Source organism: Falco punctatus (genome assembly GCF_963210335.1).
Source record: "Falco punctatus genome assembly, chromosome: 3".
In the NCBI taxonomy this organism is placed as follows: domain Eukaryota; kingdom Metazoa; phylum Chordata; class Aves; order Falconiformes; family Falconidae; genus Falco; species Falco punctatus.
This window is the reverse complement of record NC_137582.1, coordinates 58,581,667-58,607,622: the sequence shown is the minus strand read 5'-3', so window position 1 is coordinate 58,607,622 and position 25,956 is coordinate 58,581,667. Positions and strand designations below refer to the sequence as shown.

At 43.5% G+C, this 25,956-nt stretch overlaps 3 protein-coding genes across 3 annotated transcripts in view; 1 reads left to right on the top strand and 2 right to left on the bottom strand.

Moving 5' to 3' along the window:
• Positions 1-202: 202 nt before the first annotated feature.
• LOC308061436 (myosin regulatory light chain 2, smooth muscle minor isoform-like) lies at positions 203-7,228 on the bottom strand. The gene is made up of 4 exons (XM_080381395.1): positions 7,089-7,228; positions 5,437-5,635; positions 5,084-5,245; positions 203-1,348 (listed from the first exon to the last, which is right to left on the bottom strand). Exons 2-4 carry the CDS (start codon positions 5,618-5,620, stop codon positions 1,176-1,178), a joined length of 519 nt encoding a protein of 172 aa, XP_080237521.1. The 5' UTR covers positions 5,621-5,635; positions 7,089-7,228; the 3' UTR covers positions 203-1,175.
• A 287-nt stretch (positions 7,229-7,515) lies between these two features.
• MYOM1 (myomesin 1) overlaps positions 7,516-25,956 on the top strand; it is a 120,440-nt gene continuing 101,999 nt past the window's right edge. Inside the window, exon 1 of the mRNA XM_080381367.1 lies at positions 7,516-7,557. The gene's annotated coding sequence lies outside the window, so the exon portion shown is untranslated. The remainder of the gene's footprint in view (positions 7,558-25,956) is intronic.
• On the bottom strand, positions 18,233-24,796 carry LOC308061437 (myosin regulatory light chain 2, smooth muscle minor isoform). The gene is made up of 4 exons (XM_080381396.1): positions 24,509-24,796; positions 20,159-20,356; positions 19,806-19,967; positions 18,233-18,833 (listed from the first exon to the last, which is right to left on the bottom strand). The coding sequence occupies exons 2-4, from the start codon at positions 20,340-20,342 to the stop codon at positions 18,661-18,663; spliced, it is 519 nt and encodes a 172-aa protein (XP_080237522.1). The 5' UTR covers positions 20,343-20,356; positions 24,509-24,796; the 3' UTR covers positions 18,233-18,660.

Below are 25,956 nucleotides of genomic sequence, written 5' to 3'. Positions count from 1 at the left end.
TTAGAAGTGACAGAAGCAGCTCTGATCACCCTTTCTCACAAGACCAACAAAAACAAAAACAAGTATTCGGATTAGGACAAAGTTGCTTGAGAGTACTGTAGCAAACCTGCTATGCATTCCATACCACAAGAACTAGACAACGTTAATTATAAGAAATGGAAGATTGCCTCCTTCTCATACCTCCAAAGCACCACTCTCAGCAGAAGCTCTTAAAAATATATCGTATATGGTTTCATCTGGAAAGCAAGAATAACATTTTTGGATAGAAAACAGAGAGAGAGCACACCTTCCTTCTTCATCCAGCCCCACTGTACTTCGAAAAAACATGGGAAAAGAAAGAAGAAAAGTTGCAATGAAATGGAATCAGTTCTGCATTGCCAGTCCTGCAGATCTGGTAAGAGGCATCACTTAAGCATTCTACTCACACGTGGTATTTTTTTTTTTTAAGAAAACACTATAAGTTTTTAAAAAGCAGTGTTAATATTGTGCTCAGTATCATGAAATGGGGGCGCTACTGTGGTAAAACACCCCCTCAATTAATCCATATGATTTAAAATGTTTAATGTGCAAGTCCTGGACAGGAATCATTAATTTACAATGTACTAAAAATCTGAAGGATGGGAATTTCTTCATTGTATACGCTCACAGTAGTAAGTGAAGTACTCAATCGCTGAAGTACAAACATCGGTACACTTAAGTGACTTACACTTCATTTTTAAGGCAAAAATGGATAACAACACAACTGCATACAGTTGCAAAAATATTCACAGATATGACTAGATACACAGTCCACTTCTAGCATGAAAATTATAATGATGTACCTAATATAGGAGCGTTTTATTTGAAAAGTTGCCATTAAAAATGTAAAATTAATCTAGCTAGGATAAGTAGCACTGACATTTTTACCTGGGCCTCCACACTCATTGATCTTTGTCCCTAAACCTCTGTCACTGTAAGCTCTCCCTGCTCCTCTCTCCCTGTCTGTTTCCAGTCTTGTTACAAAGGTGCAGGTGTGCCTGAGTAGCCCCAGAGTCCACAGAGGAAAAAGCTGGAATGTCAGAAATATATGCAAAAGGTCCCAACAAGAAAAAAAAAAAAGAAAAAAACAGATCCTGAGAAATGAAATTAACGGTGGTGGGAGGCGGGAAGCTATCTGCAGGTATCAGGTGATTTGCTCAGTCATCCTTGTCTTTTGCTCCATGTTTCAGGATGCGAGTGAATTCAATGTAGTTGAAATTCCCCTTTTTATCGATGGGGGCCTCTCTGTACAGCTCATCCACCTCTTCATCTGTGAACCTGTCTCCCATCGTCGTCAGCAGCTCCCGCAGGTAGTCTTCCTGGATGAACCCTAGAATGAGACATATAAAGAGAAACAAAAAAGAGAAGCCATTTCTTAGCTGAGTCTTCAAAAGCAGTAAGACAGACATACCAACACGACATGCAATTAGCTTATACAGCATGTAATATATGCATTTGCACCAAGGGCCCAAAATACTTTCTTAACTGAATTCTAAAGAAATTCCTTGAATGCAAAAGGGAAAAGAGGGAAGCTTAATGCATTGCATACAGATTTAAGAAAAGAGGACCTGATCTGCTGTGATCTAACAACAGCTGTTTCCATGTATTGATCTTCAACAGCTCAGAGTGGGAAAACAAGTTCCTGTCACTGCTAGTCTTGATTACACAAGCTGTTCTCTGAATTATATTTTTCTTGACTTAATTAGATATATTTTTGCATCCTCTATGAACTAGTTTCCTCTGGGGACTAAAAAACCACTGGTTGGCTCTTCACTGCTGCACAATACTGTTGCTGGAGGCAGTTTACGTGCACACAGTGAACTGCTGGCAAGCGTCCAGGGAAAGAGTTTGTAACAGAAAAGACTTTCAGACAAGATTGAGCAAGTTAACTCTGGAGGGAGGAAGAATGTTTACTGTGGAGAGGTAGAGATGGAGAAGCTAGTAAAAAAAAGAAGGTAGGATATATTAAAGTTATTTATTTTAGGCTAAAACACTAGCAGAAGATTTTGGAGAAAATTAAAAAATACAAAAATGAGCAGTTGCTAAGTATGTTCTGTTAATTCAATTTCAATAGGTGGGCAGGACCACCAGTTGCCAAATAATTCCAGGGAAGTTGAGAGATGAAAAAAGGAATGCACATAACAAATGGTAGACAGAAGAATGCAGAAACTACTTAATGTTGAAAGAAGACCTGCCATGCTTTTAAATACACAACAGTTGCTTCATTTGAGAAAGAAACTGGTTATTGAACTTTAGTTGGAGAAATAACAACTGAACAGAGGAAGTAGAAGTACATTCCAAAAAAAACCCCAACATAAACTGTGCAGAACAGCTGGAAATCATATGTAGACTCCCACATCAACTGATCTAGATTCAATTAGAATGTGATTAATAAAAAAAAAAAAAAAGTTCTGCTTTGGAAAAAAGAGTTGAATAACTTAAGCAAGCAGATTCAGTAGGGAGACAAAACCAAACGGGGCATCAGGGGACCAAAAGGCATTCAATGAGCATGACAAATTATCATGGGGTTGGTGTATGCTGCAGGGAAGGGAGAAACCCCTGTGTTTCTACACTAATTAAAATGGCATCGTATCCCAGTGTAGGCAAGCCCTTGACTACTGACCCCAAATTAAGAAGGCTAACAGCAGTGTTCTACGTTAAAACCAGGGAGAATGTTTAGTTAGCCAAGCCCATCTTAATCGGGTCAAATTTTGGAGTCGTCTTTTGCAGATGTGCAAAAAGAAGGGGAAAAACCAGCTGAACAGATGAGGTTCTATTTCTGCAGTCCTACAGGCAGCGATGAGAGAAGACACAGGGATCAGTATTCAGATAACGCAAGGCCTTTGGTGCTGCAAGTTTAGCCTCAAGGACTTAATTACTTCTGGCTGAACAGCTAGATATTTTAAACACTGAACTAGATTGCCAGACTAGGAATATGCTAGAAGTTTTAGCAGCAACAAATTGTAAAGCAAAGCATACTCCAGCCTTCAACGTAGATGGGGAATAACAAATTAACGAAGCAAAATTTTAAAGCAAAGCATACTCCAGCCTTCAACGTAGATGGGGAATAACAAATTAACAAAGCAAAATTTCAGATTTATCTTGTGGCAAACAGCACAAAACAGATGCAACGCAGGATCAAAGAGCAGATAAAAGATGTACCAAATGCAGACAGATAGGATTTTTATACTATTTTTACAGTACTACACACAATAGTAATGTTGAAGCAATATACCCAACTAGATTTGCAATATAGAAAATGTAAGTAAAAACCAACAAGTAAAACTACCTTATCCTCATCAAAAGCATCTGATTTATATTATTCTAGTTCAAAAGGACTACACTGATGTAGAGCTAGAAAATCAGGCCTGTAACACACACGCACATGGAGGTTATGAAGGGAAAAAGAAGGTGGTTTACATAGCTGGAAATGCTTTTGTTCATTTTTAAAAGAAACAAACTGATTGGAAGACAAATTTGAGAGTAAAACGAATAAAGGGCAAACATAACATGAGTTCTATAAATACATCACACGGTATTTTGAAGACTGCATTTTTACTATTATGAATCAAAAAAATCAATGCAACAGCATAACTAACATGCTTCCTGGTTAAAATTTGAGGATGACATGAGACACAAAAGAGGCTGGAACCATTATCAAATCATCCTAGGACAGAGTTGAAAGATAATAAAATCAATCTTATCAGTACGTGGGGGCCTGAACTAGTAACTTATTGTTTACACAGACGTAGAAGGTTACTGTTCAAAAGAACTGGCCGGACAATAATTCTCTTTATATCGTAATTCACAGGCTCTTGTTTTGGTGTGCACAAAAAAAACCCTGTAGCACAGTGAGTCAGACTACCTGTGGAGAGAAAATAATTAACCTACTAACAAAACTTCCTTCTCTAGGAGATAGTAAAGAGATTTCCCTTGAGAGGGAGGAAGTAAATTAACATTTGAAAAGGCCTTACCAACAGAAGGCCTGTTTACCTACACCTCAGCAGGAAGGGGATGCTCTTTGAAAAGGCAAAAGGTGCTAAAAATACACAGACTCAGAATAGCTGTTTGAAATGGAATAATATCCTTTGAAAGGTTCAGAGCACATATGCAGGTTAGATTGAAATATTGCGGTGGACAGTTGTGAGGAAAGTTATACGTGCAATGACATCCCTAGTGAAGAGGCTACGTAATTTTGGCACGCATTAGTAAGACACGTTCACAACATGTCAAAGTGCTGACATTCTGTAATTCTGCAGAGCTGTCCAAGGATTCATCCCTGGTTGCTACACACTTCTCCAGAATCTTATCCTACATAATAAATAAAAGCACAAACTCTAACCTCAAGATCACAGACACAACCTTGAAAGTCCGATACAGTAAAACTGAGCTTTGCATTTTCCTCTTTCTCTATATCTCAGTACTCAAATCAGTCCAATCTGTCATTCCCATCTTCTAGACCCCAACTGGTTTTTATCTTTAGATCATTAAGGGTACAGCCCTTCCTTGCAACCTGAAAACAAAACAGAGCTGCGAGTGAGGGCACGACATGGTGTTTGTCATCGGAGCCATAACATACACTAGGCAAGATGAGGGTTCAAAAGAATTTATGTAGTCTGGACCGCCTCTCTTGAAATACTGGAAACACTAAAGAATTCAGATGCATCTCGGATCTACTGCAAGGGAGGACAAACTCACCTGTATTACGGATTTCACATCTGTCACCTTTTCAATGTCATAGAATATCACGTATTATCAATTTGAATTCCTCATCTTAGAGCAAATGCATCTTATTTTGCACTCTGAGGAACATACAAACTGCCCAGCTAAAACATTCTTCTTCAGAGCCTCACAGAAGAACATTACTACTAGTCCTCAGTACTCCCCCAGAACACCCAGACAGTGTATCGAGACAAATTCTCATTACTTGGTGGAATACGTCATCTAGGATTACTGTGCCACGTTTCATTTATAAAGGTGCGAAAATCAGCATACTATTTAGAAACCCAAATAAACAACATAAAAGTACCCCCACCCCCCATGCAGCTGAGTTTCACCCACATACCTGTTGCTTCTTCATCAAAGCAAGCAAACGCATTCCTGATTACATCTTCTGGATCGGTACCATTTAACTTCTCACCAAACATTGTAAGGAACATCGTGAAGTTTATGGGGCCTGGAGCCTCATTCATCATGGCATCTAGGTATTCATCCGTTGGATTCTTTCCTACGGATAAAGGGACTCATATTTGGTTTAGCTTTCAAACTAAAAGAAAAAGCAAGCTGAATAGCTCAATACAAATGGAGACACTTCTCATAAGCTATCCCAAACACAGTATTCTAAATATTATTTAGAATATAATAATGTAAGTATTGCACAAAGTTGTTTGGCGACCATAAACAGAGAAGTGCCATTACCAAGGGAGGCGAGCATATCGTGCAAGTCCTCCTTGTCAATGAAGCCGTCCCTGTTCTGGTCAATCATGTTGAAGGCCTCCTTGAACTCCTGAATCTGCGACTGATCAAACATTGCAAATACATTGGAAGTGGCACGCTGAGGGCGCTTCTTGGTGGTCTTTGTCTTTGCCTTTTTGCTGGACATGTTGATTTTTGGATACTAGGGAGAGAAGTAAATACAATAAGATACAAGATCAGAGTTAGGACTTACACACACATACGCACCCCCCCATACTAAAGTTTAATGTTAAAAGTTCACAGACAGAAAAATGTCTAACACACTTCCATTTCCTTTCATCAGAACATATATCCCCAATCAAGAAAGGAAAAAAAGAGAAGCATGAAGTACAAACAACTGAAAGACAGACTCTTAAATAAAAACAGTCACTAAAAGAAGACACATTTAAACTTGAATTTCCGTCTTCAAAAGGACAGCTTTTATCTGGTATCCTTTCTTGCTACATGCATCTGCAACAAGGGAGCTCAAATTGGTCTCAAGTGTAAAAGAGCAAAGCGAGGTTTTGAAAGCTGTTGTTAAGCCTGTGGAAGAGCTCTGCATGGATACGGATACACAATAACTGTGTGCAATATTAGGTAGTAGAGGAAGGAGAAACACAACTCAGTAGACCTGAACAAACTCTGAACTGCCTATACTTGACACCTGACAGTGCTAAGAAGCTGCTGTCTGTATGATGGGTCTCCCTCCCTGCCTTGCCTTCCATTATTTAAAACAGCCTAAACCCATGGAAGGTATATTTCTGCTCATACCAACAAGTTCTGCCTGACCTCCATTTACTTTTATGCATTTAATTTTACCTGAAATATACTACAGGTCTGCCATACCTGAAAGCTGACTTCTGCTGCCTACTCCTCTAAGCAAAAAGGGAAAGCAACAAACTCACATGGCTTTTGCTCATCTCCCTCGACCAAGTGCTCCAAAAAAGGTACTGTCACCTGTAACACCCAGAGCTTGGGTCTGAACAACAAAGAAAACAGATCCAGGCACGGCCATTCTTGTCCCTACCACTGTCATTTCATGTACCTGTTGCTACGCCTGCTAAGGTTTCCATCGTACGGGGCCGCACAGCAAGCTTTAAGATTTTATAAAATGAACAGGGGGAGACTACGCTTGTTCTTTTCGGTAGGCAGGAGGGGGGGACGGGGGAAACCTACATGCAGCCCCTCTCCGCCTTAACGGGAAGGCTGTGACCTGAAAGCAGCCTGGCAGCCGCCCCTCGCCCTACGCGTGGGGAGAATGAAGCTCGGTGACAGCGCTCAGCTCTCCAGCGCACGCCACTGAGGAGGTCTTTCACCAAAATTATTATTTTTTGGCGCCGGAGGCACGCCGAGCTCTCTTGGGAAAAGCTGCATCCCTCTCCTAGGCTTCAAGGGCGCCCAGAGCCGAAGAACCCTCGCTGCCCCCATGAAGCGTCGACGCCACCGCCGCCGGGGCCGGGGCCGCTCTCGCCCGCCGCCGGTTGAGGGTGGGGGCGGCCCCGGCGCCATCGCTTCCCCTCGGCAGCAGCTGCCCCAACGGCCGCGGGCCCGAACGCGTCTCCCAACGGTCACTGTCCCCACAGCCCGTTCCCGCCCCCAGAGCCCCCCCGGCTCACCCCAGCAGCCGCAGCAGGACCCGCTGCGAAACAGACGCGGAAGGGAGGAAGCGGCGGCGGCTCCGGCGCTTCCCGGAGAAACCATCGCGCTCCTGAGCGGCGGGTGGGGACGAGCGGCGGGCGGCGACGAACGGCGGCGGGAGAGGCAGCGGAGAGCAGCAGAACGGCAGCGGGGCCTTGCCCCTTACCGCTGGCAGAGCCCCGCTCCTCGGGGCGGCCGGCTCGGGACGTCCCCGCCGCCGTCTCCCCCCCGTCCCCGGCAGCGTTGGCGCGGCCCGGGGGAAGTGGCCGCCGCCGGTGCGCGGCCCCGGGCGCCGCCTGCAGGTGTCGGGCGGCGGGGAAGGGGCTCGGGGCGCCGCTGGCGGCTGGCGGAGCGGGGCGGAGCGGGGCGAGCCGAGCCGAGCCGAGCCGAGCCGAGCCGAGCCGAGCCGTGCCGGGGAGAGCCCAGGAAGGTGATGCGGGACGGAAGGTAAGCCCGAACTGCCTGAAAAACGCGTGGCTGGGACCGGGGGTACGCGGAGCTGCTGCGGGCTGGGGCCGCCGGCACCCGAGCGGGGCGGGGGGACGGGGACACCCCGCTCGGCGCCGCTGTTTGAGAGGCGGACAGGCAGCGCCTGGGGGCAGCCGCCTCCTCCCGCGCGGTTAGTGTTATTTATCACGTGGAAAAGGGAGCTTCGGTCCGTGTTCCTGAAGCCTCTACCGGCGAGCGCGGAGTTACCGGTTCGCGGTCCATCGCGGCGAGGTCAGCGAAGCCTGGCCGTGTGGTGGCACCGCCCGGGTCGCCTCGGGCGCCGCTGAAGGGACCTGAAAAAATCCGGTTCGCACCTTTAAGCCTTCTAAACGAGTACTGCCGCCGGAGCAAGACTTTACACTTCTTGCAGCCATACTCGGAGGATTTATACTTGCTTATATTTTCTTCATGAAAAAAGTGCAAAGGAGAACACTATTTTATTTTTTTTGTTGCTTCATTTACTGATGTAGGATCTCAAAGAAATTGAGTTACAAGGTCTTTTTAGAGCTCCCCTGAGGATGGGGTCTGAAATGACATCAGAAGCAGTTGGTCTGTAGCCCGTGACCGCTTCTGCATTTCTGAGATTTTTCTTAAGGGCATGCTTACTCACATTTTGCATATTGAAGTCCCATAGAAATCACCTGGGCTTCAAGTAGCTGTGGTTTGGTACACAAAGGCATTCTGAATATTGTCAGATGGAAAGCTGCACTGTCAGTTTATCATTCTTTTAACTCCTTTGCTGTCTGTTATCAGTTTTGTTGGTATACGATCAGTATCTTGTTAAACAGTAACTCTTAAGGAGGAAATGGAAAAAACCACATGAACGTGCATTTGTTGAAATTACTGATTGTGTTTACAAATGCAAATGGATTATGTTTAGGTACTGTATATACTGAAGTTAATATACAATCTAGAAGTCGCAGGCCGAGATCTGAAGACACAACTGCTAAAAGGGCCAACTTTCTTTCCTGCCCTCCCCTTAAACCAGAAGAGTTACTTCATGAAGTCTGAGAATTTGGCCTAATTAGCTTATAGAAATACCTCCCCGATGAATTTTAATATTGCTTTTCTAAAATTTGCCTCAACATGCAATGGAAAAAAATACTAAACTTTGCTGAATTGAGAGCATGCTAATGGAAAACAGTTTTAGGGGAAAATCCTCTGTACTTACTAGACATGGCACATAGTTTCAAGGTAATTATATGCAAAGTGTGAGTGGGCAGGAGAGCTGTAGAAACACCAAGATAGTAATAGAGTTATTAAAATACCCTGGGATAATGTTGACAACTGAGTTGTGTGTTGCAATTTAATTATGAAAATAGTTATTTGATATCTTCATTTAAAATCCTTTCATCAGTTACTTCAAATTGAACCACTGCTGTAAACACGCTATGCTATAGTGTATTGTTTTTCATGCTATTAAAAAGGTGTTACATGAAACTTGTCACCGTGTATGTTGTTTTTAGCGTTTAACTTCCAAAGAGGTGAGAATAGATATGGTAATATTGTTGGCCCAGTGTGAGATCAGTTGTTACTGACAAATCTCAATTTCAATCTCTCTTTTCTCTCGGCTTTTGTCTCCAATTTATCGCATCATAACCAACCCTGACCATTTTGTGATTCTGTGATAACGGAATGAGAAGCAGTTGTTATAAGCAGACCATTTTCTGTGTGACATAAATCTATATAATGCTTTTACAAATGGTTCAATTTTACTTGATTCCAGCATTCATGGTACAACTAAAGGAATTTAAAGGGGGAAAAAGGGATTTGTTTTGCCTCATAATATTTCGTGAATATTTTTTTATTTATTAACATAAATCGTAAAAAAAGACAAAAACAATAAAGGCCTTTTTTTTTTTTTTTTTTTTGTGAATGTGTTAGCTTGTACTTCAGCTTTTAATTAAGGTGTGTTGTGGTGGTCTCTCAGGTGAAGGGTGGACTTAGTTTCTGCTGTTTAAACCTCCCTCTGGAGAGGCCGGGTGCTTGAGGATGGTACCCCCGAGCTACCCGCAGCCTCCAACAGCGCTTAGTTCACAGTGACTGTGCATCCCTGGCTGATGCTGGCTGTAATCCCATTCCTTGCTGCCTTGCAGACTCTTTCTGAGGAAGCCACAGGCTGTTTCTGGAGTATGCAGGCTGCTCTGCGCTCCGGTGGCGCTTCCTGACTGTACAGAGCTGCGCTTGCAGATCGCTATCTGATGGGACCGCAGACCTGCTCTTGAATACGGCCTTTGGGCGCTTCTGAACGGTCCGGGCACATCCCAGGCAGAGCGCGTTCTGGGGAGCGCAGCGCGGGGATGCGTAGCTGTGCTGCGGAGCGTTCACCCAGCCTTGTGCCACCCCACCAGCAGGAACGTCTCGGTCCGGCCGTGCAGCCCCCGCAGAACGAGCGCGGGGGGCCCGGGCCGTGTGTGCCGGGGGGGGGCGCCTGCAGGGGTGGGGCTGCGCCCCCAACAGCGCTGCGCCCCGGAACAGCGCCGCCTGGTGACGGGCCGCGGTCCCAGGCAGCGCTCGCTCTGTGGGCGGGGGGAAAGCGCTTGCACGACCGCGTCCCAGAATGTATGCCAAAAATTTGTTAATTTCTCAGTACCGCGTGATTTCCTGCATAAACGGCACAGAACAGGAATTTATTTATCTATTCTGAAAACATTTTTTCAAGTGCTGAACTCTTAAATCCTTTGGTTGTTTTCTTTCTACTACTTTTTCTTTTGTTACTTCCACTTTCTCATTTATGTCAGTCATTAGAAAAAAAAAAAACTTTTAAGCTAAATGTATAATTTTTCCATGTATTTTCCATCTAAAATACTCAACTACTTTGGTGCTGTTGGAATGTTTTCCTAGGCTTATTTTCTTTGAACTGTCTAAAAGCCTTCAAAATTATTTGTTTCATACTTAAGTTCTAAGGCTGTGACAGCAAGCGATTTGCAGTAAACCTTCTCCCTCCGTTTAATTCTCTCCATTTCACCACCTCTGCTGAGTTATGATGACACTGCAAATATTTATGATTAACTTGGTTGCTTAATGAAGCAGAATCAATCTGTGTCATATGATGTTTCTGTATGAATCTAATTAATGTTACAGGAACAACGGGACGGGCTCACAGTAGAAGTCTGCCTAGCCCAGTGCACCCTGGCTGTAAAGACATGTGCGTTCTGGATGTGGAAAGCAGGGAGCAAAGTCTTGGCCATCCTTTGGTGTGCTGCTGTTCCCACAGACCGTGTGTCTGTGCTGTCTGCTCCACAAAAGCAACTGTACTGAACAAGTCGGGGCCAGGGGACTGGTCTGCTTCTGTGCAGTCTTGCTCACTGCAAGGCCAGGAAAAGCACCAGGATCACCCCCAGCGCCCACCTTTGGCCATACACAGTGGTGAGGAGGAAAGCAAGCCTGTCACGATTGCTCGAGCTAGAGTTTTGCTCAACGTTCAGATCTTGCTGCCTCCTGAGATAATGACAACCATGAAGCTGGGGTTAAATGAGATTGTCCGAGTCTCACCCTGATTTTTCAGCAAGTCAAAATTTGTCTTGAGAGTGGGCAAGGGGAAGCCCAGCAGCTGTGTCCTCTTCTTGCATTTCTAGGTGGAACACCGCTGGGATGTGCTTACTGTTTCCCTGGGTGCCTTCAACAAAGAATAGATGCTGTGAAGTCTCCAAGTCTCTGGAGAGTTTTATGGTTTTGGTTTATTCTCTGAAACTTAAAAATCATCAGATTTTTTGAGAACCTATTTCTCTGTACTTCCTCTTCTTTTTAGAGGATAGAGCACACTGGGTGCTTTAAGCCTGTTCTTGAGGGGAAAACAGCGGCAATGGCCATATGCAGGTATTTTGGGAAAAATAACAATCAGCGTAGCCTGTTTTCCCAGAATCTTCTCCCAACCTCTGCTATTTTTAGCTCATGGAAGGATAAGCCACCCTGAGCCAGATGTGGTATTTAGTAACCCATGATGAACTTCTTTCACAAGCTTGCCTAATAAGCAGTGCTTGAATTGATGTAAATTTAGCATCCCTGATATCCTTTGCAGGTGTTTTTGGATTCTTTGCAAGGTTGCTATTTGTTACAGGAAGAACTTCACCTTACTGATTTTGAACCTACCTATTCCTATTTTTATTTGATGGTCTAGATTTTATATTGGAAGAAATGCTAAGGCTGAATTGTGTGTCCACCTCTTTCATGTTACTTTTGCTTCTACAGAGCTTTTGCATGTTCCGTCAGCTACAGCACAGTCCCACTTCAGTAATTTTGTACAGAAGCTATTCCATACCCTTGGTCATCACAGAAGACTGAGGATAAGCATAGGGAATGAACAGAAGAGTCTAAAAAGAGACTAGATGAAAAAGTATATTTGTGATTTTCACATCAAATTAAGAATTAAAAATGTGTGGAAGTTGGATGGAAAGTTTTGCTGGTTAAGTGCAGGGTTTTTTTCTGAGCATGTTATCACTGTTCAACAAAAGCAGCAAATGCTAGTTACAGAGGTTTAGTATTGACAGCACAATCAAAATTAAATATATCCATCTGAGACAGTTCTAGGTGTAAACAGTCATTTAACAAAAGCATTTTGACTGTCAATTTCTTCACCTAGTATTTTGGCTCATTCATCTGCCTTTCCATCATCCCTTCTTCCCTGATTCCAGCTGGCATCTGTTATCTCTGCCAAGCTATCCCAAGTGCAGTGCTGTATCAGTGTGACAGCCATTCTTTTTGTGATGCTGGGAGTGTCCCAGAGTTGTTCTGGAATTTCTCCAAAAATAGCTCCCGTGCAGTCATCCAAAGGGAAAATGTTTGAGAAGTCATGAGTGAAAGAAGGGATTCTGAATGCATGCCTTTGCTTGGGTTTCTTGGAGGGCCTCAGAGCAAGACTTCTAACTGGCTGCAGGGTGTTCCCTGTGTTCATTCAAACACCTCATGAATAAAAATGGTAAATTACTGCATTTCCAGGTGGTGCCTGCCACAATGTGGATGCTGAAAACATGAAAAATAAAGGCTCTCAAAGAATGTACTGGAGCCTATAGAAGAAAGATACAATCTTTCTCCACATTGAAAATGAGAAATAGTTCTGTTTTGACTTTCTGGTAACTTCCACTGTGCATAGCTGAGAAAAAGGTGAGGACCTAAGTTCTCTAGAGCATCATATGACAACAGTACACCAGGGCCAAGGACAAAGCAGAGAAATGTAATGAACATAAATAAAATAGCCTCTGAACTGTTGTAAAACAAGAGAAAACAAAAAACCTCAATATAATTATTTAAATCTGCACCTCAGTCACCATATGAATGGGCACTGAACATGTCTGACAAAGTATTGAGGGACTGGACTTGGAAATGCAAGGAGCACCTTGTCTGCTAAGTCCAAAGTCCTTTATATATACAATCACAAATTAAAAAAATAAAGGAAGGAAAAATTGAAAAGTACATCTTGGGCCATTGATTTCTGTTAGGCTTTTGTCCCTTGCTACCTGTTCTCTATGACAAAGAAGTCACCGTACTGCTATTTGTGCTGTATGTCCATCACTTGTTTTTTATTCCAACTAGTAAGTGCCAATAATTTTACCCAAGGCTCTGGGGTTTTCCTCCCCTTTTTGCACTAGCTTTAATGAGAAGTATTGCCAGACACCATGATTCCACAATGTTTATAAGTGAAATACAAAAACAAGTGTTCCTAAGGTATTCTTAGTAAGAAGAGAGTGAGGCCACCGGTCTTTCAAATACATGTAATTAATTCTGCTAAACCTAAGGACCTACGTATATGCCCTCCCCTTGCATTTCTGTATCTATCTGACAATATGTATGTACAAATAAGGAAGAAAATGAAATGTGCTCAATGCTTGGCTGAAGGCCTAAGATGATATTTTAAAACATACTCAGAAAACAAGGAGGAGCAAATTCAGTCAGGTCTTTGACATAAAAAGTAAGCTGTTGCCAGTTTTCTCACTAGCTAATGCCTATGCAGGTTTTGTCAGCTGGTGGAACCATTTCAAAATCAACATGCTTCTTGTGGGGTGGTAGTATGCTACCAGTATAAAATGTATTGTGTTGAAGATCGTTAGCTCACAATTAAGGAAGAAGAATTCAACAAAGGAAAAAAAAACACCAGTCAGATACAACGCTTGGTCAAGGCTCAGGTTACTGGTATCTGACACCAGCTCTATTTTAGCACATACCAAGACAGGGGTCGCAGGCCTCTTTTTACACCCACTTCCTTGAATATGCTAGACAGAAGCTGGAAAGTAATGTGAAATGTTGTCTTTTTAACTTCCAAGGAGCTGTGTCCACAACACTCATGAGGAAAAAACCAAAACTTAGTTCAGTATTTAGTGAGGTTGTACTCACTGATACCTTAAAATGTGATGAAATATTACAACTTAAGGATTAAATAAAAGTGGCAAAATTGAACAGTGACAGCTTACAAGCATGTAAAATGAATGCTGCTGTCACATACCATCTGCTCCTTGAGGCGTGCATCCTAAAGTTAGGCTTGACCTGCCTAATCCTGTAGTATTTGTAACCGTCTTTCAAGCTTTGTAAGGGTTCAAGGCTGGTTTGCCAAGGGACTGGATGACGCTGCGTGGCCGGGAGCCTGTGTGCAGCACAGCAAGCAGCTGGGATTTTCTAGGAGGCGGTTTAATTTCCTGCTCTCCTGTTAACCAAGTGCTTCTGAGAAACATGTAAATATTTTCCCTTAGATGTATTACATTGTTAGAAACCGAATGACCCCTTAAGCCCTGTGATGCAACGACTGTTACGTATCATCTTTTCTCTAGGGAGTATCTAGGCAGTATATTTTTCTGTATTGTTGAAATTTGCAAGACAATTTCCCCTGCTCCCGCCAAGGTCTAGCACAGGGACTTGCTCCCACGGCAGCCTGCCTGCTTTGTCTGCCCGCAGCACTGAGCTGGCTCCTACCCACAACGAGTGGTCCCCAGGAACAGGCAATGATGTGGGTACAGGCCCATGGGCTGCAGAGGAAAACAGGAAGAGCAGCTGGGTGCAGCTACTTTTTTTTCTTTATCTTCCTTTTTTTTTTTTTGAGATAAAAAGTTTTCTGTCTATGAGAAGTTTGGGAAAACAGTGATCTCTGTGGAGCAGCTGTTGGAACACAACAAAAATGAGCTGCGTGGAATTTGTTTGCCCCCCAGTATTGCTTTTCAACATTTCATGATAACTTATTTTTAAGCTGCATTTTGAGATGCATTTACTGATTTCTTTTCGCCTCTATATTGTTCCTGGCTTCTGTAATACTGTTTCCGAGTTACTGTCATCCTAAATAATTTTTCAAAAGGAGGAGATTATCTAGAAGTGACAGTCGAGTTTGAAATATTAAGTAGGCAAGCCAAAAGAGGAGCATGGGTGCACAGGCAATACCAATGGCAGATTAACTGGTGATAGCTAAAATATTCCCGACTCAACTTTGGTTGTTACTCACCTGTTATTAAGACTTAGGTTGCCTGAATGCTTTCAGTATGGCAAAAGAGCTATTCGTTGCCATTTGAAACTCCACAAGAACATACCAAAGAATACGTTAGGAACATTCCAGACAAGAAAGGGTCACAAGAAACATGCGATGATGAGATTTCAGATATTTTCCAGCTTTTGGAACAAATGCACTGGGGAGGACACAAAGGCATACTGTTGCTGGTTTCCTGTGCCAGGATGGGGCCCCTGCGTTAGTTTTGTTTCCTGACATATGACAGTGATCCTAGAAACAACCCATCTAAAGATAGTTCTTAGGGCAGTGGTGAAACAGATCCTTACTTCAGAGCGTACGACACCACCCCTGTGACATCCGTTAGTTGCTAAGCTCTTATATTAAGCTGACTTCATGTTGCAGAATGCTTCACTCACCTGATCACCGCGTGATAAAAGATTGTTTGATCGTTTCATTCACTTAAAGGCAGCATGGAGTATAGAATAGAAACAAATGGTTAAAGTGTTGCATATTACCTGTATCTCCAGCAGCAGTGAGAGGAGGGGAAAAAAAAGAAGGCAGCAGGTAAGCACACGCTGGCGGCCCTTCACACACACGTAGTCCCCTTTGGAGGTTTGTCATGCAGCCGCAGCAGCTCCTTGGCTTCCAGTCAACCTTTGCGGATGTAGCCTTAGAACAGGGTAAATGGGTCACATAAAATAAGTCACTGGTTTTCAGTAGTGCTTCACATGGCATTATTTATATCACTGTAGATGTAAGGCTATTAAATGTGTGCATCAGCCTATGAAAATAGTTTTTCATCATAAGCTTACTCTGGCATAGGGCTTGGAGATCATTATATATGAACCCCAAGGGAGAAAAGATTAGGTTCCAAGATTTTGACTGCAAAATGCTAAGTCTAAGTCATCAGAAGCTTAAGCTGCTTCAGTGACCAGTTATTTTTATTTTTGGAAGCAGATCACTGATGACACATCCCTACAGCCCTCAGCATGCAGCCTCAGCTGTCTGGACATTCCTCGCTGCCTGGCTACAAAACGCATCAGATGCTCTTATATGGTCTCTTGGCTGGGTCTGTAGGTCTCGTAGCCTTCTGGCGGTTAAGGGGCTTGTGCCCACTTGCAGGTTAACTAGTTTCCCACATTACAATACAGATACTAGGGAAACCTGAACTTGGAAGGCCATCATTAAATATACTCGAACATAGTTGGAAATTCTTTCTCAATAGCATGTCTTCCTGGGCAGGTACCTTTGCATTAATACAGTTCCCTGCCCTCACCACCCCCTAACTGGGGAAAGCAGCCAAGAGCCTAGCACCTGTGCAGCACGATGAGGAACAAAGTAGCTACATCCCATGTTTCAGCTAGCTGTTCAAAAACAGAGAGCAGTAGGTACAGAAGATTTTTAAGCGGACAATTTCCTCCCAAGGAGGATACCAGATTCTCTTTTATGTAACTCATATTCAGGATTTAAAAATCACTACTTCAAAACTTATTTCCAGCAAGAAGCAGCCAGCTGGCTTGTCTGCCTATTACTTGGTGTAACATATCAACACCTAAAATTTACTGAGAAGATAGTACCAGGGAAAGAATGGTTTGGGCGCCCACTGTTCATAACATAAGAAAACTGATACACCATTTAGACAGTCAATGGGGAAAAAAAATCATCAACATAGTCTAACATCTATCCTTTCTACAGGCTGCTTGCACGTATGCACACAGTATTAAATTGCAAGGATGTGACAAGATCGGTCTAAAGAAGTGACAGTATCTTCTTCAGCTTAGTTACATAGCAACGTTTCAACAAGACAAATGTTTCCTAGATCTCCACTCTTATCTTTGTCACACAGGCTATGTACGTGAAAACTTCCATACGTGTCCCTTCCAAAAAAATCAGCCGTTACTAGAATCTTGCAGGCATGCCATGGAGAAATACCTCAGCCACCATTGCAAGGAGCACTGAAATAGTTTAAAAACAAGCTTTGGAAAAAAAAGGAGCAGGCATGGCAGTCTGTAGTATTACAGCAAATAACACAGGTAGGAAAAAACAAAAACTGAGGCTACATTCCAGTTAGCAAATAAACCAGAAAATCGGAAAAGGAATGGCTGAAAACTCATTTCAATTAAGCCTAGAAGTAGAAGCTACACAGCAATAACAAAAAAAAATTAAAAAGTACGCCTACCAAGCATACTTTGTCAAACTAATTTATTTACAAAGCTAAAGCCAGAATACCTTCAAGAACTACCATACTGGGAACAGAAGCAAGATTAAGTAACTGAGCCTTCACGCTACCACACTGCAAAACGAAACAAACCCTCCTTACCAGATAAGCTGTCCCAGCCTTTACAACCCTTTAGCTGAAGTAAAATTTCTGTTCCTTGGGGTCCTAATTCATGCAAAGTAGCTGAGGGCAGGGTTCCTGGGTAAGAGGTCATCACTTTAACTGATAAAATATGTAGGCGAGAAATTTCTCTTATTTCTTTCAGCTGAAAGCTGAAAAATAAGACACATGGAAGGACACAGTCATGCTTAAGAACCAAGAGAACCACCTTCCTCTTTTCTTGGTATTTGAGGCAACAGCATCAGCACAGATGTTGTTGAATGAATGGTTCCTGCTTGCTTAAAAGTCATCTTATCAATGTAGCTAAGGAATATGCATGACCTTTTAAAAAGTGAGAGGGACTTCTGCATGTATAGCACCAAGTTAATTCTCAGAACAACTTTGCTGACATTCTGACATGCAAACGCATTAGCTACAGAGCAATGCAGCTGTATGTAGGTTTTCCAGTCATGTATTGCTGTTAATTAGTGCTATCACAGTATCACAGCACTGTAGCTTCTCAGATTCCATTGCACAAGCTTCCTTCAACTGAAGGGAAAAAAAAATATGCCCAATTCCCAGTTATTGCCAACATAAAAACTTAGCAAACAGGAATGCAAACTTTGATATGAAATTATTGCTAAAAAGCAATATTAAAAGAAAATAAAAGTTGGGCATGATACCTGCTCAATAATCATTAATGTTCTCTGCTGGTGATAAGGCAATTCTAACAATCTTCCCTAACCATTTCTTTGGCTAACTACTTACGCTAGTCCAATCCCACTTAAAAATTTGAGTTAAGAAATTACTACAGCTACATTTTTAAAGATCAGCACATCCCACTAGGCACATTTCAGGACTGTGTGACACCAAACAAGACATTAAGAAAATGAGTTTTCCAGCTTAATTGTATTTTACTTGCAGTTGCAAATTAACCCCTGCATTTGTAAAAGCATAATAGAAGTGTCATTTTTCACAAAAAAATTAGGGTATTTATCTATATAGCAATCTTTATTCCAAAATGGCATTTATTACAAAAGTGTAAAAATCCAGCTAATCCAGAAACATTGAGATTGTTTTCCTGGACCATCAAATCCAGGCATCTTTGTCCCCATACCCTTTTCCTCACAATATTTCCCCCAGTTCCAGTCTGATTACACAGGTGCAAATATGCCTAAACGGCCTGGAATAGATAAATACATTGACAAAGGCAAAAGCTGTAAAGCTAGATGCATGCAACAAGTTCTATCAGGAAGAAACCCTCAAAAATAAACCTAAGTGTAAAGTAGAGATAATCTGCAGGTATCAGGTGATTTGCTCAGTCATCCTTGTCTTTTGCTCCATGTTTCAGGATGCGCGTGAATTCAATGTAGTTGAAATTCCCCTTTTTATCGATGGGGGCCTCTCTGTACAGCTCATCCACCTCTTCATCTGTGAACCTGTCTCCCATCGTCGTCAGCAGCTCCCGCAGGTAGTCTTCCTGGATGAACCCTTGAACACAACAGAAGAGGACATGAGTGTTTACATTTATCAGCTGATAGACAGATGATAATGTCTTTCTTCAATTTTTTTTGTTCAATTAATGATACCTACAGTTTTTGTTGCCAAATGAAAACAGCCATTAAAACCTATTACTGTAATTACTGAATAATTACAAGTATTCAATCAAGTCAAGCCTCTTTGTTAATTTGCATGCTCTCACTTCAGGTAAAGGCCGTTCTGAGATTTGCCTGTGTTGTTTCAAAGAATATACAAATTTGTATTTTACACAAAGGGAATCCATCTGGTCTTGAACATTCCTAATGGAAACCACTGAAAAAAAAAATGATGGAACCTGACTACCAGTGTTCAAGAAGTGCATGAACCACAGGAAAGTTTGAGATATTTCAAAGATATTAAATTGATCTTAAATCAGCGACACCACTCAGATTTACTAGACTGACTGGCTGCAAAGAATACACTTTTAGCATTGTTTATTAAAAAAGCAACCAAGCAACCTTATATAGAACTTGTGATCCTTCTGTCAGCACTTTGAGTCACACAAGGTTTTTCCCCCCCGATTCATTTCCTTCTCCAGTTAAGCGTAGCTTAAAAGAGGGAAGGTGCATGGATACAAGTTGCTGACAGAAAATAAGTTCTTCATAAAAGCTCAACAGCTTTGAAGACAAGGACTCCCCTTACATAATATTCAGCTCTGGGGCAACTTAAGTTAGGAAAAATTTAAGACCCTAGTTTCCAATCCACATTTTTTACTTTCACCCGTCTTGAACAACAGAAGCAAGAAGTGCCAGAAGTCTGTGATTTTAAGCTTTGCAGTCTTTGAAAATGTAATTTCAGGTGATGAGGCATGATTTTCAGTTTACAGAAATCAAAAGAGTTTCCAGACCTAGTCATCACCACCTCTGTGAATATGATTATTTGTTACAAAACTAATACACATACACTGTTACTTTACCCACATACCTGTTGCTTCTTCATCAAAGCAAGCAAACGCATTCCTGATTACATCTTCTGGATCGGTACCATTTAACTTCTCACCAAACATTGTAAGGAACATCGTGAAGTTTATGGGGCCTGGAGCCTCATTCATCATGGCATCTAGGTATTCATCCGTTGGATTCTTTCCTACGGATAAAGGGATTCATATTTGGTTTAGCTTTCAAACTAAAAGAGAAAGCAAGCTGAATAGCTCAACACAAATGGAGACACTTCTCATAAGCTATCCCAAACACAGTATTCTAAATATTATTTAGAATATAATAATGTAAGTATTGCACAAAGTTGTTTGGCGACCATAAACAGAGAAGTGCCATTACCAAGGGAGGCGAGCATATCGTGCAAGTCCTCCTTGTCAATGAAGCCGTCCCTGTTCTGGTCAATCATGTTGAAGGCCTCCTTGAACTCCTGAATCTGCGACTGATCAAACATTGCAAATACATTGGAAGTGGCACGCTGAGGGCGCTTCTTGGTGGTCTTTGTCTTTGCCCTTTTGCTGGACATGTTGACTGTTGGTTCTAGGAAGACAGAAACATACTAAAGATTTAGCCTTATTAAATCATATTACAAGTCCTTGGGGTAGGGATGGATAAAGGTGTATCAAATTCCATGTAATAAGCAAATACCCCAAAGTACACATTTATTTTAATATCTCAGGGTCCATTTCGTTTCATTCAGACTTCACTTGCTATTAAACATAACACTTCAGGATCCAGGGACTGGCACTCTAGGCCAATAGCAGGCTACATTAAATAAATCAAATTACAGTGCTTGAATTACTGAGTCAATACTCTTATCAGCATCTTCCACACATTAGGATGACTACATATTTATCAGTTCAGGAGGCACACTGCTGACCTACCACGCAGAAGTATATGGGGCTGCTAGCCTAGCATAGTATACAGTGGTTAAAGAAATCAAGCATAAGGTTTTTGTGAAGATTGATGAAAGAACTCCAATAGGACTTCTTTAGCAGATATTTCTCCCAGCATCGTTCAACAAAGTCAACTACAGGATTGTGTGTGTTCAAGAAAGGACATGGACTTGGTTCAAAAGTAGTGCATTGTTCTTCTCTTACACAGTGGAACCATTACACATGCAAATGCCAGCATACTCTGCTTTAAATGAATTAACGACACCATAGTTCTAAAAATCTTAACTGTTTCTTGTAAGTTATCAACCTTTAAAAACTTCTATATATTCTTAGAATTTTTATATAGCTCCATGCAGCACTAATATACTAATTTCATTGTTACCCTTGAGCTGTCAAATGAAAAATAAATGTGGTAGTTAACATGTTATAACTAATAAAATCAGGATAGAAGTGAGGCTTTCAAGTGCTTCTATTTAGCTGGGAAGATACATTTAGTGTTCAACTATGGTTGATGGTACAATCACAAAAAGCTGAGTCACTCACTGAAACACAAACACAAAAGGCCTCAACATCAGATCAGAAGGAAGCAGACCCTGTTTAATGTTGTTTCTAGAAGTCTTGTATGCCTCTATGCTCTAGTTTCATCTAATGCAAGCAATCTATACAGCTATAGCCTGTTATTATGCCCAAACCAAGTGTTATGTAAACCAGATTCCTTCCATCCTTGATTTTGAATTTTACAGGAAGCACCTGCAGCAAGCATGTCCTGAAAGAGGACAAATTTAAGCTGCACCTGTAGTCACAAGAACACCAACATTTTGAAATTTACACCAAGTATTAATTTTTATAACTTTAAAGAAATATCTAGTCAGAAATGCAACTGTAATCAGTCACAGCACAGGTCTAACTTTTTCAGATAGTTCTCAAAGTTAAAATACTTGCTGTTAGACACCTGAAAACCAAGACTGAAGTCACTAACTTGGATTCAACCTTAAAAACCAGAGAATAAAATTAAGCAAATTAATTCCCTTACATGGTTAATCAATCCAATAGGCAAAAAGCAGTTTTTTTTTTTTTTTAAATTAAGATGGAAGACATTTTACCTTGCTTTGTATCAGATACCTGACATGCTGTACCAAGCATCTGGATCATAAAAGGATATTCCATGGTTACGTCCTTCTCAGCCTGTCTACAAAGAGTGTTACTGATTTCCCCTGCTAATTCCACACTTTTAAATCCTATGTGCATATACAACGTTCTTCTGACGTATAAACCAAACCATTATGTCCCGAACTATAAATAGCATATGAAATGCAACTGCGCATCATTCAACACTGAAGTTCTCTTCATTGCATTCACTAATCACAAGCTATCTGAGATGTCTGGCCTCCAACAACACTTCAACAAATAAATATGAACTCCTGACATCTAGATATTTATGAAGACAGCTGACAATAAAGGTAGTTAGCTTTCAAGCAGCAGTGAAGGGTTGTGCATAACTTCAGTCTTTTTTTTACCTCAGTAAAAACACTCACAGAAGTTACTGTTAAACTCTGAATTACTGATTAAAAATTCAACTACCCAAAACAGAGTCAAACGGTATCTATTAATAACTGTCTGAAATAATTCATAGTTTTCAGGATATGGCCTATCCAAAGTAAGCTAAAAATTTTACTTTGCATGCGCTGCAAGGCAGTGCTCCCAGCAAGCCACTATCTGCTATTCTCTCATGTACAATTCAATCCTAAGAGGAGGTAACAAAAGCAGACTACTGCCAACTGTAGCTACACATGGTGGGAAGAAAGCCTATTTTTTTTTTTTAATTCTGTTCAGAAGATTGCCACATCAGAGTATCATACTAAAGACGATGAAACATTTGCCAATGCTTGTATTAGCCATCCTCAACCAGGCTTGAGAAGCAGTCATACAGAATACAGAAGACACAATTCTCACTTCAAGAGACCTGTCAGCCTGCGTACAGAGAAACATTAGGTTTCGCAGAACTGTAATGCCTTTCAGCAGAAGTTTGGTTCAGCTATGCCTGAATCAAGGCACTCAGAGCTAAGAAGCTCTATTACGAATTATAAATTGGAACATGTTCAGAAAAACAAGGACATCAATACATTTAGCCAAAGAGATCAATTTCTGATGAGAAAGTTCAAGTGTTTACACTCAGTGTTATCTCTCCATGTACAACAGGGAACAAGTAACAACCCAGAACTAACCTCACTGGAGTCAAGCACAGAACCCACTCATTCTACAAAAATAATATTTCATCTGATAAATCCACCAGGTAATTTATTATTTTTAAAAAAGTCATGCTTTTATAATGGAAATAGAGTAAGTATATACCAAAAATATTATTTCAGTAGATAAAAAGTGGAAAAACTTCACATTAGACAGTACAAGTAGTGACAGACAGGTTTAGTCTCGGTTGTTTAATACTATGATGCACTGAATGGTCTGGGCCTTTTTTGGCATCAGTTCAAGAATGTAAGATCCAACGTAAAATCTTGCCTGTAACGCTTGCCACAAGACATTTCCAAAAACATAACCTTTATTTAGGAAGATTTTCACATATTAAAAAAGTAATAAATCACACCCACTAGACTGGAGAGGTAGTAATAGCACCGTGCTGCTTGCACGTTTACATTTGTTTGCTTAGTCAAGCAATTGATATCAAACTTCAGACGTACAGAAAGTCGTCTTATGGTCCTTACCTCTGGGAAAAGGATAAGCCCTAGGAGGAGACAAAACTGAACAACTAAAGAGCTTGAGCCAGACAGTAAGATAGGAAACTTTACAACCCACTAACAGTGGTGGTAGGCTGTATCTGTTCAGAGGCAGTAATAGAAAGTTATACTTTAGAAGACACCCTCACGTTATAAAAACAACGCTACAATGATTGTAACCGTCTATCACTCAAAATAAATAACAAAAAACAAACCCGAAGCCCATCACACAATAAAACCCCACAACCCACCCCCCAAAAAATCTCTACATGGGCTAAGATATAATAGTCACTTTCTTTTTCAACCATCAAATTCAAAGGTCAGCCTCAAAGCTAAACCCCAAGTTCTGCTCACACCATCAATTACAGCATCAGGTACCACCACGCATCCACCGCGGTCTGGGGGTAGCAGGAAAATGCAAGACCAAGGCACCCTCCAGGAAAAAAGCCGCCCTATGCCACCTCACCTAGTCTTGAAAGCCACCTTAATACACTTCTCACCAATAATTTTCCCAAAGCCTTGTACAGGAGGAGCCACACTTGCCTCAAAATCTAATGCCTGTGACTCAACGAAGCCTGTCTGCAAGTTAGGGAATGGAAACCGCTACGGGCTGTCCCCAGCAGTCGTTGCGGCCATAGTTATTTCAAAACGTCGCCACGGCAGGGCAGACTCGCGGCAGCTCCTGCTATCTCAGCCTCTTCCGACGGCTGGAGCTTCCAGGCCAGCCCTTCCCCCGCTCCGACGGCGGCGAGGAAACGGCTGGAGAGGGCTGGAAGGCAGCTGCCCCCTCCCGACGGCTGGCTGCTCAGGCCCGCGGGCGCTGCCGGCCCCCAGCCCCAGCCCGGCTCCTCGCTGAGGGAGCGCCGCGGCGTCCGCGCCACGCTCGGCTCCGGCCGGGCCCGGCAGCACAGAGGCGGGGGCCGAGGCGGGCTGCTCCGCAGGCGGGTGACGCCGCAAGGGACCCCCGGCCCGCCCCATCAGACAGCCCCGGCCCGCCGCACCCCGCACCGCCCCCCAGCTCCACACCAGGCAGGCGGTCGCTGGAGCCCCCGGCCCAGCCTCACCTGGCGGCTGCGGGAGAGGGTCCTAGTCCGAGAGCGGCGGGAAGCGGCGGCGCCGGCGCTTCCGGAGAGGGAGCGAGCGGCCGCCGCCCGCCGGCGCAGAGGAAGGAAGGCGTGGGCGAGACCATCCGCGCGGAGCGGCGGAGGGGTGCCGGCGGGGCTCCTCGATTCGGCGGCAAGGTGCCACGGGCCGTGCCAAGGACGAGCCCCGGCAGTGGCCGTGGGCTGCGCGCGTCCTCTCGGGGGTCTCGACCGTCTCCAGGAGGACGAGGTCCGGGCGCCGGGCTCGGCCTCTGTCCCGCCCGCCTCCCCCCGGCGCAGCGCAGCGGTGGTGCAGCGCGGTACGGTCACCGCATTCCAGGAGCGGGAGGCGGAGGAAGCGCCACGTCTGCCCTTGTAAGGCAACGGCGGGAGTTTCCTGCTCGCGCGGGGCGGGGCCTTATCCCCTCGCCCCGCCCCGCGGTGGGTGTGGCCACAGGGCGGTCGCGGTTCCGGCGGGCGGGGTCCGCTGTGTCACCTCCCCGCCCTGGGCGCGCCGTGCTGGGCTGCCCTCTGTCCCTCCTGCCGTCCGTCACCGCAGTCCCGTTCCCAGGCGTCCGTACTGCTGGTTAGGGTTGCAGCTGCCTCACAATGCACCACTGGCCTCAGCTGTTCTCGTTTTCTGACAGAAAAATAGCGCACGTTCCCGGCCGCCTCGGGCCACCCGGGGTGGGGCGGTGGCGCGGTGGCGCCGGCAGCCAGCCCAGTAAAACCTAAAAGTACGTTTTATTAAGCTGTCGTGTGTGCTCGGCAGGTGAAGTGTCACAACAGCCGATGGAGCGGGTCGGTCTGGAAGGTTGTTGTTAACGACTTAACTATGTGGTGTGGCTGGGCTTCGGAGCAGGCCGGGCCCGGTTTCCTGAGGAAAAGGGCTCACAGCGGTTTGTTGCCTCAGTGTCCTCCCATCTTTGAATAATTTTTACTCGCTTTAGCCAATGCCAGCAGGCATAATGGGCAGCCAGCGGCCTCAAGCAGGTTCAGTTCTCACATAGTTTGTGAAAACAGTGAAAGATTACCCATATTTCTGACTTTTTTGAGGGAAATAAACTTAACGGAGGTGACCAGGAGGTGCATGTGCCAGGCTGTGCTCCCCACAGGCTCCCTGGGCTGGGCGGAGAGCAGGGCTGTGGGGGGCCGCTGGGCCAGGGGGAGCTGCTCGCACGGCTTTCCCTCTTGCTGGTGCTGCCGGCAGCATTTTTTATTTACAGGGAAGCATGATGGTCTCTGTCAAATCCCCTGCGTTTCTCTGGTGCGCTAGTGAGGTGCTGCAGGCCACCCGCTTGGTACGAGCCTTCTGCATCCTATCGGGCAGTGCCTGACCCCAGTTCTGCATCTCTGGCAGAGCGCCTGCGATGTGGAAGCTGAGACAGCCTTTCCTCTGGTCATCCAGAAACAGGTTATTCCTTGTGCCA

Bases quoted from the DNA above. Each gene is read 5' to 3' on its own strand.
- LOC308061436 (XM_080381395.1), bottom strand. From the start codon at position 5,620: ATGTCCAGCAAAAAGGCAAAGACAAAGACCACCAAGAAGCGCCCTCAG. The intron at 5,246-5,436 runs GTAATGGCACTT...CTTTATCCGTAG, and splicing joins CGATATGCTCGCCTCCCTTG to GAAAGAATCCAACGGATGAA. The intron at 1,349-5,083 runs GTATGTGGGTGA...GTCTCATTCTAG, and splicing joins CTTTGATGAAGAAGCAACAG to GGTTCATCCAGGAAGACTAC.
- LOC308061437 (XM_080381396.1), bottom strand. From the start codon at position 20,342: ATGTCCAGCAAAAGGGCAAAGACAAAGACCACCAAGAAGCGCCCTCAG. The intron at 19,968-20,158 runs GTAATGGCACTT...CTTTATCCGTAG, and splicing joins CGATATGCTCGCCTCCCTTG to GAAAGAATCCAACGGATGAA. The intron at 18,834-19,805 runs GTATGTGGGTAA...GTTGTGTTCAAG, and splicing joins CTTTGATGAAGAAGCAACAG to GGTTCATCCAGGAAGACTAC.